At 46.5% G+C, this 20,739-nt stretch overlaps 1 protein-coding gene across 1 annotated transcript in view; it reads left to right on the forward strand.

Annotated features, from left to right (window-relative positions):
- LOC110325470 (store-operated calcium entry regulator STIMATE) overlaps nt 1-20,739 on the forward strand; it is a 49,475-nt gene that overhangs the window by 16,479 nt on the left and 12,257 nt on the right. Inside the window, exon 2 of the mRNA XM_021203487.2 lies at nt 19,503-19,551. Coding sequence (XP_021059146.1) covers nt 19,503-19,551 — 49 coding nt within the window. The remainder of the gene's footprint in view (nt 1-19,502; nt 19,552-20,739) is intronic.

Consider the following 20,739-nt stretch of genomic DNA (forward strand, 5'->3'; position numbering starts at 1 on the left):
AGAACACAAAGGGTCTTCTCAGATGTGCACAGTAAAACCTTGTCGATCTGGGAATCTGTCCAGTGAAAATGCCTCTCATGAATGAAGATGGAATGGTTTTTAATAGATAAAGGGTTCTGGGGAGATAGCCAGGCAGTGAAGGGCACTTCTTGCTCTTCCAGAGGACTGGGGTTCAGTTCCCAGCACCCACATCAGGCAGCTAACGTGTAACTCCAACTCTGGGAGATCGACACCCTCTTCTGGCATCCTGAAGCACGCACGCACACACACACACACACACACACACACACACACACACTAGATAAAAAATAATTTAAAAATACATCTTTACCCTTTGGTCCCTCTTTACCCAAAGTAAGTGATTCAGCCTTTTGATTCTGTCTTCACCACTGGACCCCTTAAGGTTTTTAATTATAGTCTCATAGTTCGCTGTGATGTTGAGAAGTTATATACATTAGGAAGGAATTGACTTCCTCCCTCGCTCCTTTGCCCATTCCTTCCTGTAAGGCTTCCAGCTTGCTCTCTTGCAGAAACTGATCTTGAGTACCTGTGTGTCTGCTTCCAGGGGAGGTGAGAGCTAAGGTGGATATGCAGTCTTGGAGAGTGGGATTGCCTCGCTCAGTTGCCAACCCTCCCGTGCTCTGGAAGGCGGGCCTACCAGCAAACAACTACGTCAGCATAGGCACTGCCTACATCTTCCATCTTCCGAGCCTGGGATAATTTGTCTCTCTTAGATTTGCCTTGTTCCTAGCAAGCCTCCAGACTGCTGTCAGCTTATACTTTAACTGGTAAGAAATCTGTGCTTCTACAGTCCATGCTGAACTACAGGCTCTGAGTCATGTGTGGGAGTCACACAGAGACCAGTGTTGAAAAAAAATCTATTCACTGTGTAGTGACTTCGTATACTTTTGTTTTTAAAAAAACTCAGATGTGGCTTTGTTTCCAACTCTTCCATGTAAGGGGATACTTGATGGATTCATTTCTCACTGAAAGACAGCACTAGAGCCCTCCAGTGCTAAAGTCTTACTTTATGTACAGTGCAGAGCCTGGCTGTATTTTCTGCCTTAAGATAGATGATGCTCTGATAGGTCATTGTTCAACCACTTGCTCTTCTTTAGAATATGATATACATAGTCATCACTCTCCTGATTCTTGAGAGAGAGAGAGAGAGAGAGAGAGAGAGAGAGAGAGAGAGAGAGAGAGAGAGAGAGAGAGAGAGGAGTTAGGTACCTTCCACCATCACTCTCCATATCCTCTCCATATCATCTTTTGTGGCAAGATCTCTCACTCCAATTGGAGCTCATCAACTCAGCTGGGCTGGCTGGCCAGTTAGTGAGCTTCAGAATTGTCTCTACAGAATTGAGGTCACAGCCACACATCAAGGCACCACAGTTTTCCACTGAGTACTGAAAATCCAAGCGGAAGTCCCCAAGCCTACACAGCAGGCACGTTAGTGATTTGTGCTGCCCCCCCGGACCCTTCTCATTTTTTTGTTAAGATTTATTTTATATGTGAGTGCTTTGCCTACATCTATGTCTGTGCACCACCTGCATCCCTGGTGCCCACAGAGATCAGAAGAAAGCATTTGAATTCCTGGAACTGGAGTTATGGTGGTTGTGAGCCATGATGTAAGTAAGTGCTGGAAACCAGACTCTGGCCCTCTGCAAGAGCAGCCAGTATTCCTAACCGTGTTCATCTCTCCAGTGATACCCCTTCTGACTCTTGATAGCAGATGGCTTGGTTACTTCTTGGCAGTGAGTTTTAATCCCGCTTTCTTTGGCTCTGTTCTTGGCCTTGCCACATGTAGATCCTTTTTCATGGCATCAGGTTGAACGAGCCCAGCCAAGCATCTTATAGATAGATTGGCTGGAGAGCAAGGCCAAAGGTTAATGCTGTCTTTCCTGGTTGGAGAGCCCTGTACCTCCTTTTTCTTCTGGGACATTGTGGGTTGTATACAGCCTTTTTACATGGTGCGTGACATAAGCATGCCTGTTTAAAGGAGAAAACTGGGATATATTAGTTCTTGGGAATTGGCTTAGCTCCATTCTAGACTTTAGGAAGGTTGGGACCAGAGCATCGTTGTGAGTCAGTCTCAGAATCATCAGGCAGCCACTCTCCAGACCTCTAAATGCTCCCTCCATGGAGCTGGACTCTGTAGCTTTCAAGGACAAAGGCGGACCTCTGTTTTTTAATTATCTTCTACCAGGCAGTCTACTCAGCCATAGTGATTGGGGGCCACTTCACACAGTGCATCCCGTGACTTTTGTCTACACAGATGGAGTGTCCCCAACATGAGGGATCCAAGCTTCATGACTGCAGCCCTGCTGCTCTTCCGCCACACTGCTCTCTGCTGAGGGTCTCTCTCTGTTGATAGTAAAGTTCCCCCTTGCTGCTGGACTTCTCATGTGTCACTTCTGCTCTCCATGCCTACCTGTTCTTCCTCAGCGGGGGGAAAAAGATGAGAAGAACCCAGACGCACCCAAAATGTCAGACCATTCTGGATACGATTCCCACTGACGGCCAGAGAGGGCTGTGTGGGCAGCTCACTGGGGGGGGGGTGATCTCCCCACTTGTAACCCTCAGCTTTCCTGGGGTGTAGTTATTGTGAAGTTAAGACGTCCTTAACTGCTCTCTGCTCTCCTGCCTCTTGCCACTTCATTCCCAAGGTGTCTTTGTTTTTGGCTGATTATACAATTTGTGTTGTTTGAAAAAAAGATGCCTTTGAGTGCTGACCTCACTAGGCTGAGGAGCTGGGGTGAGGTCTGAGAAGTAATCGTGTCCCTCCAGTGTCCGCTGCCCTTTCAATTGTTCTTCTAAGGCTACCCATTAATTTGCTTCTGTGAGTAAAGTCCTAAAGAATATCTTGGTTCCTAGAGGTAAATGGGGTGGGGTGGGGGTTGGAGAGCGCATCTGGGTAAATATGCAGTTCCCTCACCCAGCCACACTATGTTCTTGTACATCCTTCATTTCCACAGCGAGGGTGTTCCTCTGGAGACTGATCATTGATCATTGCCCGGTATTTGTTCTGCACTGTGGCATGAAGAAGGGGGTTCTTCCCACCTATAAACCAGCTTTCTTAACTGACATTGTGCCCTTGGCTACGATGGTCCACACGTAGAGCTTGGAGAAGCAGCCACAGAAAAGGTGGCTGACACCTGTCGTGATGGTGGGATTCTTGGGAAACATAAGCTTTCCCCTGGCCCACTCCCACTGGCAGAACAGGTGTGCAGTTGCCCAAGAGCCTGAGCTACTAGGGGATCATAGGAGAAGCCAGCAGAGCTTACCAGAGGAACCGGTTTGACTGTACTGATGAACTTTAATAGGCCAATGTCCTTGCTGCTAACCCACCCTGAGATTTCAATTGACTTCTACCATATGCCATGAAACTTGGATTCATTCTTACATAAACACCCCTCCACCTTCAGGACTAAATGGCCTTCTGGGGTGGCTTTGCCATTTATTTAGATTTACCTTTTTTAAAAGGCTGGCATTTGGGAACATATGGAGTCCAGAGGACAGCTTGGTAGAATCAGTTCTCCTACCTTTTCATAGGCTCGGGATTGGCATCGGGTGACCAGGCTTGTACAGGAAGTGCCTTTCCGTGCTGAGCCATCTCGCCAGCTCTAGACTTACCTCCCAAGGGTGGTGTCTCTTCGATGCTCGTCTTGACTCTTGCAGTCCAGGCTACACATAGCGGTGTGAGTTTTATGAGCTTGACTTGGTCCCTGGAGGCCAGCCTCACTGACTCCAGTTCTGACACTAACTCTAGGCTAGTAACAGTTGACAGTGTCTGTTACCACTCACTACCTGCAGGCCTTCCGCAAGGGCCTGCACTGCTCTACACATGGTCTCTTTATCTAGAAAGGAGGCTGCTTCCATCTCCCTCCTAAGGAGTGCCTGCTGGGAGCCACCAGTCTCACTGATGCGACAGTGCCTTACCTGATCAGGCTGCCTCGAATGTCCTCAGAGGAACTCAGCTGAGCGCACAACTTTAGAGTATAACTTTATTGAGTTATACTTTATGTGCCACCAAATACACTCATTTCAAGTTTATGTACTCCATTGCCTTATAATAAATCGTGTTAGTCAGGATTCTCTAGAGAAACAGAGGTAACAAAATGTATAAATACAGTAAAGTTAATAGATGACTTCCAGGCTGTGGTCCAACTAACCCCAACAATGGCAGTCTACCCACAACAGGTCCAAGAATGCAGTAGTTGCTCAGTCCGCAAGGCTGGGTGTCTCCGCTGGTCTTCAGTATCCACTGGAATCCTGAAGAAGTAGGCTCTGGTGCCAGTGAAGGAATGGACTTGCCGCCAAGAGTGAGAGCAAGCAGGCAAAGGGAGCAAGCTCCCTCTTCCATGTTCTTTATATAGGCTGCAAGAAGAAAGTGTGGCCCACATCCAAGGTGAATCTTCCCACCTTAAAAGGTCTGGATTAGAAGTGGGTTTTCTTACTTAAAATGAAATGATTAAGAAAAAGCCCCTCACAGGTATCCCTAGCCATTTGGGATTTAGTTAATTCCAGATGCAGTAAAGTTGACAACTAAGAATAACCATCACACATCTACCCTTTGTCAACTTGATACACACTCATATCTCCTTATGACATGTTTAATTTCCAAATGAAAACAATAACTGAGTTGCAATTACACCTAAGGTGATATAACATCCCATGTGCTGTTGTGAACACAGTATATATTTAACAAGTTCAATAATTATGCCTAACATGATATAATTATCCCTTATACAACCACAAACACATTATAAATTTACAATAGGTGACAATGTCCCTTGAGGGGCATTCTTTTAGCATCTCAACTTAAATATGATAACCACTGATATCCTATTAGTTAATGTTACAGTACATGATAGAAGAATTGAGGAAAGAAAATACAAGTATCTGCACAGACACATTCTTGACAAAACATGACAAAAACACTCTTGTCAATTATAATCCTTGTTTCTGCAGCAGGTTATATGGCCTTAGCTGGTATTTTACTTCCTCTACTACCCATTCTGTACTTCCTCTACCCTCTGACGTTATCAGGTCTTTGACTCATTTGCTGAAGGAATGACCCATACCATCATTCTTGATGACTCTGCCCTCTATGATCCCTCCTGGATTAGGCTGTTGTTGTTTCCCATTGCCTTTAATCACAGATATGGTAGCACCAAAAGGCACCCTAACGGATCTCCTGCACTCCAGACATAATCTTTCTTACCTCTATTGTGGAGAAGCATTCGATTTCCTCCTGATAATCTGGATCAGACACCCCTCCTAACACTTACTCCTCTCTTAGCATGTTAACTTAGGGGCAGCAGAAACCCAAAGTGGACAGGGGGGTCTGAGCTTCCAGTTCAGTGGAGTTTTGTGTGGCTCCTGGTGGGAGCAGGCCCTTCTCTGGAACCAAAACTTCTAGACTAGCAGTACTCAAGGTCACAGGAACAGAAAGCAAAAAATTTCCTAGTGGGTCACTAGAGCTAATACTGAGTGGAACAATTCCCTTTTCCACCCTTGATTCCTGGACCCGTGGACTTTGGCTACGGGAGAAAAAACAAAAACAAAGCATGCCGTATGTTGGATGCCGAGTCAGAACATACCCCGCCTTCTGGAGAGCCCTGCTTTCACTCTCTAGCTAGCTGCCATCTAATTGGCGATGTGTCTGTGTCTCCAAAGGCTCATTCTGTCTTTCTATCAGGCCAGCTGCTTCAGAATGGCAGGGAACATGGTGAGACCAGTGGATTCCATGGTCATGGGCCCACTGTTGTACTTCTCTGGCTATGAAGTGAGTTCCTTGGTCAGAAGCAATAGTGTATGAAATATCATGACCGTGGAGAAGGTATTCAGCAAGTCCATGATTGATGGTTTTGGCAGAAGCATTAAGTGCAGCAAGGTCAAATCCATAACCAGAATAAGTAGCTCCACCTGAAAGAGCGAAGCATTGTCTTTTCCCTAGAAGAAGTGCTCCAGTGTCATCAACTTGCTATCAGATCACTGGCTGGCCAACCTGGGGAACGGTGCCATATCTGGGTCTCAGTGTTAGTCTCTGCTGTTGGCAGATCTGGCACTCAGCAGCAGCTATAGCCACGTCAGCCTTGATGAGTAGCAGTCCATACTGCTGAGCTAATGCATAACCCCCATCTCTGCCACAAAGGTCACTGTGTTCATGGGCCATTGGGCAATGACAGGGGTGGCTGAGTAAAGAGACAGACTGTCCATAGAATGGACCCATTCTGTCTACTTGATTGCTGAAGTCACCTTTTGATAACAGTTTACATGGGACATGAGCATCTTCACATACTTCACCCATTTAGAGAGCTCTGTCCACATACTTCTTCCCCAGATGTCTTTCTCGTCCATTTTTCAGTCATGTTCTTTCCAGGTCTCTGATCATTAAGCAAATCTATTGGCTACAGTCTCTGAATCAGTGAACTAGCACACCTAGCCATTTCTCCTTCCAAACAAAATGTCTGACCATGTGTTCTGCCCAGAGTTCTGCCTACTGTGATAATTTCTCTTTGCCATTGTCCCTCAGGGTTGTCCTATAATGGGTTGTAATGCTGCAGCTGTGTACTCCCTGATGGTGCCTGCGTAATGCACAGAACATCAGTAAATGAGGCCCCAGTCTCTTCTCTCTCAGTCATCCGAGCATAGGGCACACCGTATGAGGCTACAGGTACTACTTGCTTGGCAGCAGACAGCATTGCAAGAATAGAAACTAGACATTTGGGCAGCTTCTTCAGGTAACTTGCTTGGGCCTTTAGGACCTGCTTAGGCCAGATCACATACATACCACTTCCATTCAATAGTAAATTGCTGCTGTGCACATCTTACTTTATGACTCTGAGGGTCAGACGCATGATGGGCAGCTCTGGTTGCATGGCCCATTGGTGACCCATTGTCAAATGTTCAAGTTTCACTAAGACCCAGTAGCAGACCAAGACCATTCTCTCATAGGGAGAATAGTTGTCCACAGGTGATAGTAGAGCCTTGCTCTAAAATCCTAAAAGTCTCTTTTGTGGTTCACCCTATAGTGGCATGCCTAAGGCTCGAAACAGCATCCCTGTCTGCCATGACAAGTGTGGGTTTGTGGGGCAGTGGACCATGCCACCAGACAGAAGAACCAGAAAGGCAGTAGCAAGTTTAGAGCCCTGGTGACTCTCATAGTTCAGCATGCCAGGAGTTCAGACTAGCTCCTGACCAGGGCTCTGTCCTGGAGCACGTGACCAAGACTCCATGCAAGTGAGGTATCTAGCTAGGCAATGAGCTTCCCTTCCTGGGCATCCTTTCCCACAAAAGGTGTGTAATCCCTGATCCACCCAAGAAGGACACACGCATCCTCATCTGTCCTGAGTAAAGCCATTTGGACAAGCAAGGACTGCCTCTTTTATCACTGGAGCTGGAGTAGGAGGCTTTGTCATTCAGAGCCATGCCTAAGTCTGCCATTGAAGCCCCTCCACACTCCTGGAACTCACACAGAGCTAAGCCAGATTCCTACTGTCCTGAATTGATCGAAAGCCCGAAGGCCCATTCTCAACTCCTTGAGGTTCCCAGTGGTATCTGGGTGCACAAGAGTTTGAGAACCATGGGCTGGGGTCCCTATCCTAGTCTGAGACTTTGCCTTCCCTGAGTGACCTGTCAGTAGCAAGAAAGAAAGGCAGCCTAGCGCCTTTCCCTGCGTTTCACCTTCCCAAAGTGGCACATCAGCAGGGCAGTGTTCTGACACCCTAGCTTACGAGGCAGAAACTACTCGCAAGTTCCAGTGAGTCTGCTGGATCATATGGTCCAGGTGTGATAGAGCAGCCTACACAGCAGCCAGGACCTGCTGAAGCACCTGCCAGGCCCACACAAAGCCAGCAGCTTTCCGAGTCACTTGGTGTATGGGCCTGAGTAACACACTCAAGTGAGGAATGTGCTGCCTCCAGAATCTAGATAGGCCCACTGAACATTGTGCTTCTTTCACGGTGGGAGGGGCCAGGTGCAGTGATTTCTCCTTCACCTTAGAAGGAATCTCTGCATGCCCCACACCACTAGACTCCTAAGAATTTTTATCTCCCATCTTCTTTTTTTCTTCTTCTTCTCCCTCCCTTCGCCCCCCAGACAGGGTTTCTCTGTGTGGCCCTGGCTGTCCTGGAACTCACTTGATAGACCAGGCTGGCCTTGAACTCAGAAATCCNCCTGCCTCTGTCTCCCAAGTGCTGGGTTTAAAGGCACGCGCCACCACTGCCCAGCTTATTTCCCATCTTCTGATGTACTTGTGTCACCAGTGCCAAAGTAGTTACTACCTCCTGCTCACTTGGAGTCAGCATAATGTCATCAGTGTAGTGCAATGTGATAGTTGCAAAAACCAGAAAGTTTCCTTTTCCCCGGTGTTGGGTTTTTTGTTTGTTTGTTTGTTTTTTTGAACCCAAAACAAAACAAACCTCTCAGGAACTCTATCGAGGTCCTTCCTCCAGGAGACCTGGCCATCTCCACTAAAACGGCTACAGTGTGAAATTGATTCATCGGACAAGATTACCATCACCATGGTCCCCTGTGTCCTTTTTTTCATTTGCTTGATAATTTTCAAACCAAAATGCTTTAGGGTTCTTGGCCCCTGCTACCTCAGAGCCCAACTAAACCCTCGTGTTTAATTCATCTAACTAAGCAGCAGCTTCGCTAAGCTTAAGGTGTGGCAGAAGAAAAAGGGGGACAGCAAAGCTCTGCAGATGTGAAGGTACCCCTCTCATTATTTTGTATCTTACAGAACTCGTGAAGGGCATGGCTTCTGGGCCTTTCCAGTGTGGAGAATTAGGTTTTATACAGCCTATCTACTCTAGAATTGTAGTTTCCCCGTGTTTAATTCATCTAACTAAGCAGCAGCTTCGCTAAGCTTAAGGTGTGGCAGAAGAAAAAGGGGGACAGCAAAGCTCTGCAGATGTGAAGGTACCCCTCTCATTATTTTGTATCTTACAGAACTCGTGAAGGGCATGGCTTCTGGGCCTTTCCAGTGTGGAGAATTAGGTTTTATACAGCCTATCTACTCTAGAATTGTAGTTTCCCCGAGCTTTAAAATCCCTTCATCAACACTAAGCTAATGGATATCAGGCATCTCCAACTCCATTTCAGTAGCCCATCTTTTGACAAATACTTTAGCCAACCATTCAGACGAAGTATTGACACGTTTTTATTTATTTTTTTTTTACTGTGCAAGCATCCATATTCCTCCAAGTAGACATTCCACTCGGTGGTACCCATAAACTCAGCCTGATCCAGTGTATGTTCCTTTTGCCGTTACCTCACAGACTTCTGCTTGAATGGCCTAGCAGACTCATTAAACTCCTCAGCAGTGTTGTATACCTCCTTGCGGACTACACTTTCTCCCTCTGGGAGCCCGTTTAGTCTTAAGTCGAATTATAGACCTAGAAGCCACTATTGGTGGGCCCTGGGGGGACATTAGTATTACCCTGCCTGGCATCTCCATCAGAGAAAGTCACTGCAGTTTAGCAGAGAATAAAGAATAAATGTCCTCTGTCAAACGCAGAGAAGGTGATTATTTCAGGCAGTGGGGGTGGGAGTGCATCTTCTGCTGAGAGGGAGAGACTGCTGCCTCTGGTGAGATAGCCCTTGAGAATCTGAGGGTTCAGAGTTCTCAGCTTCAATAGGGTCCTCCCACCCCAAGTTATAGGATCCCATTCCTCACCATTTAATGCCCTTACTTTAACAAATGACACTTCTCCAAAGTTGGGGCTTCACTTTTTCCTGTAACTCAGCCAGTCTTATAATGAGGTGTTTGGTTTGATTTCAGCTCGAGCTTTGTGAGCACCGGAGGGAAGACGCTCCTAGGGGCATACTTAGAAACCTTTAGACTGTTAGCATGCATCTGGAGCCCATCAGTGTTACCCCTGAGTTCATTGTAGCCCTTCACTGTATTCTCAGATGCTACAAGTTGGTTAATCTTATCTTGTAGCTCATCCTTTTCCTTAGTCAGTTTATCCTGAGAGGTCCAGCGTCATCATTTTCTTTATTTTTTTTTTCCCCACAAGTTGTCAAAACTTATATACAGAGTTACCAAATCCATTGCCTTCCGCAATTGGTGAATCGGGATAATTAAATGCATTTGTCTCCTTAAGTGGGTAAAATAGTTCATACCATGGGTTTTCAGTACTCTCTGAGCTCCTAGTAACTTGAGAGGCTTTGTTAGTTGTAGTTGACAAACACCTATTCCAGATCCTTAAAAACATCATCCTTATACTTCTGTTGTTGTAGAACCACTCCTGGTACCAAAATCTGTGTTAGTCAGGGTTCTCTAGAGGAACAGAACTTGTAAAATGAGTGTGTGTGTGTGTGTGTGTGTGTGTGTGTGAGAGAGAGAGACAGAGACAGAGACAGAGACAGAGAGAGTGAGTGTTATTAGAATGGCTTATGGACTGTGGTCCGTCTACTCTTAACAGTGGCTGTCCACCAACCAGAAGGTCCAGGAATCCAGTAGCTGTTCAGTCCCTGAGGCTGGACGTCTTCAGCTGGTCTTCAGTACATTCCAGAGTGCTGAAGAAGTAGGTTCCAACCACCAACAAAGGAACGGACTTGACAGTGAGGCGAGAGCAGCCGGGCACAGTAAAGGTTCCGTCTTCCATGTCCTTTATATCGGCTGCCAGCAGGTGTGACTCAGATTAAAGATCTGGATTAAAGGTGGATCTTCCAACCGTGAAGATGAGGAGGAGGAATGAGTCTGCCAATTCAAATGATTTAATTAAGAAAAAGCCTCACAAGTGTGTGCCCAGCCATTGGGTTAGGGTTAATTCCAGATGCAGTCAAGGTGACAACCGTATAGTCATCACAAATTTGTCCCTTGTTGGGCTGGAGAGATGGTTCAGCCTTTAAAGGCTAGACTCACAACCAAAACTACAAGTCTACTCCTTGTCAGTTTGACACACAGTCACATCCCCTATGTCATGCTATATTTCCAAATGAACACAATAACCAGTGTTCCCAGAGCAACCCCTAACTTTTCAGGTGATCTGTGTATTGATAGAACACGCACACACAACCTTTATTATGAGATTAATTTTCTGTATTTTTCTTCCTAGGACACAAGGATAATAAAGCAGAGGTGACATAAAATAGGAGAGAATGCATCGTGTCTTCATGAGTGTCTGATTCCTAGAATGTCTGTACCCTGCTGCCTAAGTGCACTGGTTAGCTGGGCATCTCTCCAGGACAGCATGTTCCTCCTGGGCATCCCATCAAGATGAAGGGCAGAGTTACACAACACTCCAGCCCCATTAAGAAATATTCACAGGTCTTGGATCAGACTGCATCCTGAACACCTCCCCTACCAGGTCCCAAAGCCACATCAGCAACACATCTCCCTGTGGTGTTTCTGGTCCAAGCATGTTCAGGTTGCTGAGGCCACCCTGACACCAGGGAGTGCCTGTTACTTAGTTCTCACCACACCTATTAATCTGTGTTCATTTTTGGTGAAAAGAACTACTTGGCATTTTCAAAATCAGCATCATCCATCTTCTTACCATATGTGTTTTTCAGCTGTTATTCCTATCAAACAGATCCCTTGCGCAGATAATAATTCACTCCTGGATCATTAGCATGGGCAGGAGGCGCTGCCCCCCCCCCCCCGCCAAGCCTTAGAATCTTATCTGATTTTTTAAAAAGTTAAGTCCTTATCAAAAACTACTCATGAACACTTGTGATTAAAAACCTCTGGTTCTGGCTTCTAAGGCCAGACACCATAATCAAGATTGTGGATCAGTTCCTTCTGCCTTGCCTTGGGGAGTAATTGTCCTGTGGCATTCTTGCTGGCAGCTTCCAAAGTAATTTTAATCTCTGCAGCTAAACTGAAAGAACCTATCATGAAAATTCATGGAACTTATTGAAATCAAAATAAGTGCCTACACAGTCCTCACTAAACGGAGCTTGGGTGAGAATCTAAATAAATTCTTTTGTTCAATAAAATGTTATTCAGCTACCCTATGTGAGCCAGGCTCTGTTTAAGTGCCAGTGGTGAATAGAGTTGACCTGAACAGATCCTTCTGACATAGAGAACTGGCATGATATTGAAAGTAAGACAGTCCAGAAGACACAGGAGAAGCCAAGCCTGTTGCCTCAAGCCAGCAGTCCTGACTACTCATGGGCTGAGACAGGAAGATCACAATTTCAGAGTCTGCCTGGGCTACAAAGTGAGTTCTAGACCAGCTTAAAACTGTTAAACTTTGTCTCAAAATCAAAGTATAAAAATATAAAATAAAAATAGATACAGCAGGGCTGAGGGTGTAGTTCAGTGGCAGGTGCTTGCCTGGCATATGTAGCTCTGGATTCAGCCACCAGTACCAAAAGAAATAGGAAAGAAAAACCGTGGTGTTATCGGAATCCAGTGGATAGGTTAAACAGGAGGTTGATGAATGGGCATGGAGCATCTGTAGATGTGGGTGTCCAAGGAGGTGACCTGAAAACCAGGAGGACGAGAGGAAGCCACTTGATCTGGAGCAGAGTGTTGCTGCAGGAAGACGGAGTGTGGGTGTTTGGTGTAGAGAGGCCTCAGTGGCTGGAATAACGTGGGGATCAGGTCAGAAGAATGAAGGAGACCCCTGTCATGTAGAGCCTTGCCTAGAGAAGGAGCTTGCCCTTTACCCCGAGTGCTAGGAAAGGCATGGGGCAGCTGTGTGTGTGTTTATAATTGTAAAGAGATTGTTTACTAAATCTTGTGTGAAATTTGATGAATTTATGTGCCATTGAATATTTTAAGTGCAAAGAAGACCGCATAACTCTTCTTATTCCTATTTTTAGAAAGGCCAGTGACGGTGAATAGATGGGTGGGTGGATAAACGGACAGATGAGTGGGTGGAAAGACGGACAGGTGGATGGTTAGAGGAACAAACAACGTTCTGTCTTGTTACATGAAACGTAATATGGCTGTGAGCAGGGTATTTATTCAATTAACTCTTGGAAAAGTGTGATTGAAGGTGGCCTGTGATCCTGTATCCTTGTCATCTCGGCCCAGAAAAAGGCTTTGACTCAGAAAGCTGTATCAGTTGACTTCTTGGGCCTTCAAGTCCTCCTTAGGTGCTTGCTGGCTGTGGTGAGCAGATGTGGCCTAGATTTTTCTGTCCTGACAACAGGCCCACCCAATTCATCCTTCTCTTTGCTGAGGGTGACTCATGTGCTGGACAGACATACAATGTTTGTTCCTGTTGTGTGGTTCTCAAGGCTTATTCAAAAGGCCCCTCTTGGAAGGTCACTTCTTTATCACTGTTTTCTAGTACCTGAAATGCTGTCGTTCAGATACTGTGTGTGTGATGTAAACTGTCAGGAGTCACTGTCCTTTATGACAGGAGGTGTCAGTAGTTGGTTGAATTGCCTCCCAGTTTATGAGACAGAACAGACTGTTGAGAGAGAAGGGAGCTGCCTTGCAGCCTATTGCCATCACCAACTAGATTTCAGGGGAAACTCACCTAAATGCTGCTTGCAGCAGATCTACCTGAAACATAAAGTTGAAAGAGATTGAAAAGACACTTTATAAAAATGCTACCCAAAAATGTGACTAGCCATGGTGAGCATACTTGTGATCTGGGCACTTGAGAGGCTGAGGTGGGAGGGGAGTCAAGGCCAGCCTCTGCTCTCCAGCAAGATCTTATCTCAAAAAAGAAAACAGCGTACCTTGAATTTTATATATCTCCTGTGTGTGTACGCTTTCTAAAAGGTGTACTTTAACTCAGAAGGTTGGAGGAGATGGGAGCTGTTGGAGGCCCTATCCATTGTTGTAAGAGCTCACACCAAGTGTGAGCCCCGGCTGGGGAGGGGCAGCGAAGCCATCAGCGCTGGAATACAGATCCTGAAGTCCTCAGGTAGTAGGCTTGAGGAAAGGGCTTTGTCCATTTTCTTCGTTCTTCAGTTAATGAGGAGGCCACTTGTCCTGGAGCTCTGCCTGAGTTCTGTGGACCATGTTTTTAATGTTAGCTGCTGGCTTTTTATACTCTTCCCAGGGTTCCGTGTACCATGTGAATTCCCACCCACAGAGGCCTCCACACGGTTCTTTCTCTCATGTCCATAGCTGATTCTGTTAGCTGAAGGTTTAAAAACAAACAAACCCAGCTAGAATCTTCTTTCTCCTCCTCAGCCTCCTGTGGCAGCATGTGATAGGCTGTCCTTTGGCCCAGGGTGTCTAACGGATCTCCCTGCTCCCACATCACCCTCTTTAGGCTGCTGCCAGCACAGCAGCAGAGTGAAGCTGCTACGTGAACGTCAGCTTAGCACCCACCCATCACCACAGGCAAGAGGGACCCCCTCGCCCCTCCTCAGTGTGAAGTCTGTTTCTGTCTGACTCCCATCTTGCCCACCTCAGTGTGAGGTCTGTTTGGCTCCCCTGCACCTTCCTCACTTAGACATCCTAGAACCCTTCACAAACAGATCACACCCGCTCCCAGACTCCTTGCAGAGTTTACCTCACACCACTGATATGCTCTGGAGCTCAGCCACCCTCCTGTGTAAAGAAGGCAGACTGGCCGCTTCACTTCCTCCTGAGTGGGGCATCTTACACAAAAGTTCATATGTCTATGTGTATACTTATGTGCATGTTAATTTACTAATATGATTTGTTAGTATTTATTGACAGTTTATTTCCAGAGTTGTTACAGTGACCTCCCTATATTTTCATATGTTGGCATTGGTACTTAAGGATACATACCTTGTACTTCACAGAATGCGGTGTAAATGTGCATGAGTTGTTAGTCCTTTGCAGATTCATCAAGTTGAACCCCTGGAGTATGTTTTCGCTCCAGCTTTTTAAACAGGGGACATTGGGCCTACTGAAAAGCCTTGCCTTGTCTTCCAATTACTATCTTTCTACATGATTAAGTTTCTCTGGCCACTGTAACACAGAACACACACTGGGTGACTTAAATGATAGACATTTATTTTCTTTCAGTTCTGGGAAGGTCAGGTCCAAAATGAAAGGGCTAGTCAGCAGGTGTTTCCTCCTCAGAAAAGAACAGGCCTCCAAGAGACAACAGCCGGACAGGACAAAACAAGATAGAATAAGACAAGACAAAAGTCTGTATATCAGGCTGGACACAGCACCCCATTAGGAGAAGTGTCTCAAGGGCAGGCGAGAGTCAGAGACACACCTGCCCACACTGTCCAGCATCCCACAAATCTCCCAAGCTGTCAGCCATAACAGACACGCCCAGGACCTGGTGCAGACCCATGCAGGTCCTGTGCTTGCCGCTTCCATCTATGAGAGCCCTGCTTAGGTGGTTCAGTGAGCCGTGTTCTTCTGAACACGTGCATCCTCCATCCCCTCCCACTCCTACAATCTTTCTACCCCCTCTTTTGTGGGGTTTCCTAGTCTCCCAATGGGAGGGACCCAATGGAGACCTCCAGTTTAGACTCTCCATGTAATGTCTGGCTGTGAGCCTCTACACTAACTCCTGTTTGCTGCTGGCGGAAGCCTCTCTGATGAAGACTGGACACTGGACAAGGCAGAACATTAGAAGTCATTTCATTCTGCTGTTGTTGTTGTTGTGGTTCTACCGTAGGAGTCTGGGCTATCCAGTCTCTAGTTCCTAGCCATCTAGGCAGTGTAGGGCATGGGCTTCCTCTCATGGCCTGGGCCTCAAGTTAAACTAGACATTGGTTGGCCACACCCACAGATTCTGTGCTACCATTGCGCCAGCACATCTCGTAGGCAGTATAGATTGTAGGTCAAAGATTTTGTGTCTGAGATGGTGTCCAGGTTTCTTTTTCCATAACCTACAGACTACCTTCCCATACCAAAGAGAGTAGAACATAGGGGTAAAGACTGCAGAGGCACCAGCTTGACCTCTCTCCATTCACTGAGCTGTGTGGATGCTGTCCTCGGAAACGGGGCTCCACTGTCCATTTCAGAGAGTGACTCTCTATCCTAGCATCAGCCTGGGTTGATGAGGGATCTCTGGGACCCCTCAGCTAAAATCTCAACCAAATGTCTCATGATCCCAGCACTGGAAGCGTTGTCTGGCTACAGAAGATGGCCAGGTCAGACTCTGTATCCGCCTTCATTAGGAACCTCACAGATTCCAAGAGGCTTCCACTGAACGCGATTCCCACCCCCATGCCCCCCAACTCCAGCTGCCTCCCCACACTCTTTCCCTTCACCCCCAGTTTCTACCACCTGATCTGTTTTTGTGGCCAGTCACTCACAAAATCTGTCCTATTTCTCCTTTGCTTCCCCTCGAGAGCCCTCCTCTTTGCCTAGCCTCTCTGGGTCTGTGGATTGTAGCTCGATTATCATTTACTTAACAGCTAATGTCCACTTGTATAAAGAGAAATTGTAGCTGTTGTTATGGGTCTGGCTTACCTCACTCAGGATGATTTTCTAGTTCTATCCGTTTTCTAGTTCTATCCGTTTGCCTGCAAGTGTCATGATGTCTGTGGTTTTAACAGCTGAGTGATACTCCACTGTGTAAATGTACCACATTTTCTTTATCCATTCTTTGGCTGGGCAACATCTAGGTTGTATCCAGTTACTGGCTATTATGAATTAAGTTGCAATGAATATAAATGAGCAAGTGTCTTTGTGGCAGGATGGAGCATCTTGTGGGCATATGCCCAAGTGTGGTCTAGCTGGGTTTGGGTCTTGAGGCAGATCACATCCCAGTTTTCTGAGGAACCAATGCATAGCTGCTACTTTTGTTGCTGCTGTTGTTTGGTGTTTGTTTGTGTGTTTGTGTATTTGTTTTTGTGTGTGTTTGTGTGTGTGTTTGTTTGTTTGTTTTTTGAAACAAGTTTCTCTGTGTAGCACTGGCTGTTCTTGAACTTGTTCTATAGACCAGGCTGGCTTCGAACTCACAGAGATCCACCTGCCTCTGCCTCCTAAGTCAGTGCTGGGATTAAAGGCGTGCGCCACCACCTCTCAGCTTGGATGACTACTTCTTACAATGTCCTCACATAGTCTTTTCCTGGTACACTCATACATGTGTGTCCTAGATTCCTCTTTTTAAAAAACACTAAACATACTGGGTTGGGATACACCCACAGGACCTCATTTTACCTTAGTCACTTCTTCAAAAACACTCTCTGCAAGCAGTCACCAGGGATTCATCCCATGGTCCCACAATTGTTCCCTTCAAATTGATAGAAAGGTATAACAGTAGATTTATTATATAATGACCTATACTTGTGTCTGGTTATACTATACTTTAATAATACCATTTTATGTAATCCATTTAATATATATATTAAATACACACCATTTGAAGGGAAGTTTTAGCCCCTCTGCTACCTAAGTGTCCATCTGGTAGGAATCAGAACCTTCTCCTTTTCCAGTATCTGATGTCCTTAGTAATGGTGAAGATAGAGCCAAGCGTCCTTTTTTTGTTTGGTTGGTTGGTTGGTTGGTTTTTCAAGACAGGGTTTCTCTGTATAGCCCTGGCTGTCCTGGAACTCACTTTGTAGACCAGGCTGGCCTCGAACTCAGAAATCCACCTGCCTCTGCCTCCCGAGTGCTGGGATTAAAGGCGTGCGCCACCACGCCCAGGCTGAGCCAAGCGTCCTTTAACACCAGCACTAGGGAGTCAGGCAGACAGATCACTAAGTTTGAAGACAGCCAGGACTACACAGAGAAACCCTGTCTTGAAAAGAATAATGGTGGTAGAAGTCAGGATGGTGAGAGCAGAACTGAGAAGCACAAAGTGGCTGTGCCAGCTGAAGTTTCTATTTCTAACCCAGGCTCCTGTGAGCCTCTACCCCTCAGTGGCACTTGGTGTTTCCAGGACAAACGCTGTTTTCCAGGGCCATTCAGGCCCCGGGGTCTCTTGGGCTTCAGCTCGAGAGTCCGTGGCATTGTTGAGGTTCAGGTATACCGTGTGTTGAGGACACAACACTCTTCCTTACAGACCCACCAGCTTTTCAATCTCTTCAGTGTCAGCATGACCGGGAGCACCAGGCTTGATATGCCAGTGTTTGTACAGCAGCCTTGGCCTGCCAGGTGAAAGCTGCTGCATTTATTCGGAGCAGGGCTTCCTGACTTGCGTTCTGTTTGCGAACCCTCCTCCTGCTGCTCAGTCTCTGGCGGTTTGGGATTTCTCCAGAAGTTGGAGCTCTCCTGCTCCCCGTTCTGATCAGGGGTCTTTCATGCCTTAAGTCAGTCTGATTCTTCCTTAGCACTTTGGTGTAGTAAATATCACACAAGCCGCACTTCCAATGTTTGTTTTAGTGGTGCAATGTCAATAAGAGTTTCAGGGGCACCTGGAGCCAAAATACTTTATTTCCCTGTTGCAGACAGCGTGCCGAATGAGACAGCTTAGACAGAAGCACACACCTTTGCCCTGGGAGTCCCTTGCCAGCCAAGGTTGAGCAGGTTGTTGCTGCCCCTTTCCTGGAGCTGTGAGCACAGCCCATGCCTCGTCTCTGTGCCTCCGCCTGGGAAATCCAGCATCTGCTCAGTTCTCAGGGCTGCTCTTCTGAGCCTGCTCTACTTAGATTCTCCTGGGTCCTTCTTCCCTGCAGGATTCATTGCAGACCCTCTGACCCAGCACTCAGGAACCCCCTCATGAGGCCCATGTTCAATTTGTTACCCTCTTACCTGCTGCATCTCCAGCAGGCTTTTGTGTTTACCTACTGTAATGAGGCAAATTAATTATTCTAATCACTCTGCTCTGCTCTGTGACTGTATGTGTGAGCTCCAACACTGTCTGCCCTGTGACTGTATGCGTGAGCTCCAACGCTGTGTCTGCCCTGTGACTGTATGCGTGAGCTCCAAAGCTGTGTCTGCCCTGTGACTGTATGCGTGAGCTCCAACACTGTCTGCCCTATGACTGTATGCGTGAGCTCCAACACTGTCTGCCCTGTGACTGTATGCGTGAGCTCCAACGCTGTGTCTGCCCTGTGAATGTATGCGTGAGCTCCAACGCTGTGTCTGCCCTGTGAATGTATGCGTGAGCTCCAACGCTGTGTCTGCTGTCTTCTCTCTGGTCTTTCAGCAAGCTCTCACTCAACCTTGAGGACCTGGCTTGCTCACTTCCACTAGGGAAGCCTGTCCTAACCCCTGCGTGCGGCCTCGGAGCTGCCCCTTGTGCAGCACTGTCCGTCCTGCACCGTGCAGCTCTCCCACTTCCTAGGGAGCTGACTTTGCATTTGTATCCTCGGTGTCTGGCTTGGAGTACAGTAAGCCTCAGGGTGAGTGGGTGTGTTGTCCTCAGAACATATGCTAGAGCTGGAAGCAACTACATTGTCCCTTGTTGCTTCTAGTCATCACCTAAATGAGCTTTGTCACAAGGGGAAAATGCAGGTTTGCACACACTGTGAGAAGGCGTGCTTTAGGAAGAAGTATCTAGTTCTGAAGAGTCCTTGCCAACAGACTGCAGTGCAGGCTCTCTGTCATCTTCACTTAGCAAAATGTGCTGTCCCATGCTGCCACACTATGTGTTTTAACTTAGCAATGTAAATAACAGTGGTAATCCACCTTGGGTATGGACTTTGCATTGCTGTTGGTTTGAGAAACTCCCAATGTCTGTTTGTTCTTTCAGTTAAACGCTTCAGAGAACCAAAGCATGAAAGACGGCCGTGGAGGATATGGTACGTACCAAAGTTCCGGCTCACCCTGAGAAAGCACTTGCCGAGGTGTTAGGGTTTGGTTTGGGGACTGATGGTGGAGTATTGGGATAGGTAGGACTTGGAACAGGAGAAATTACATACCGTATAAAGTAGTGGAATCCCTCAGGTGAGTTAATTAATACGAATGCTGTAAATAGTAATCTGAGAATAGTTCTTTTTTTTTTTTTCCAAAAACTTTTGACCCTACGTTTATTTATAATGCTACTCTCAGTGCTGGAAGATGGAAGACAATGTGAACGGAGCAGCCTCTGCTGTGGACTTCTCCATCATGACTGTTATGAGAGTATGCCTAAATTCTTGACTGACTCAGTCTGTATGTGTAATAAAATACAAGTTTATTTGGAAATTAGTCATATTTCAGAGATTCTTATCACACCCCTCACCAGATGTGATACAAAACTCAAGGAAACAGTATTTATATTCCCTGGTTTATCATGAAGGATGCAGATGAGTGAATGGCTAGATGAAGCCATTCTGTGAGCTGGGATGTTCGATTCCTGAGCTCAGTTCTGTGTACATGGCTTTCAAGTCCACCATCCTCCCTGTGAGTGGATTCATTTGCTCACTGGTTCCAAAACACTCCAGGCCTGTGCTTTAGGGCGCATGAGGCTTTCGGGTTGTTAATGTAGTCAGCAGCCCTTCTCCTCTCCCTGGAGTGTGTTGGGTCTTATTTAATCATGGCTCAGTCTTTCAGTGGCCTGCCCCACCCTAAAGCTCTCTAGGAACTACAGTCACCTTTTTAGAACAAACTATGCTCCTATCACCCAGGATAGTCCACAGGGTTAGACCTCTCTGTGAGGGAGCCCGAAACAACAACAACAAAAATAATATTCAGGGGGGTTGGGACTCAGGGGCAGGGGCAGAGATCAAGTGTTTAGTGTACATATATGAATATCAAACGTACTCATTTTGTGTAGGATGACCCTGAAGTAGCAGATATATGTTCATTATGTAGTAGTAAAGCTTCAGAAATAGATTTCGAAGATAAAATTCCCAAACAGTAAGTCATTTGGAAGGAGACAGGCAGGCTTCTGGTAGCAGTGTGAGCTACACTAAGCTTGCTCCTGCCCTAATGACACTTCCACTCCCCTTCAGTAGCGACGCCATCTTCATGTCGATAAAAGTGCTTTATAATTGTCCCACCTGCAC

The sequence above is a fragment of the Mus pahari genome, chromosome 8 (genome assembly GCF_900095145.1).
Source record: "Mus pahari chromosome 8, PAHARI_EIJ_v1.1, whole genome shotgun sequence".
Lineage (NCBI taxonomy): Eukaryota > Metazoa > Chordata > Mammalia > Rodentia > Muridae > Mus > Mus pahari.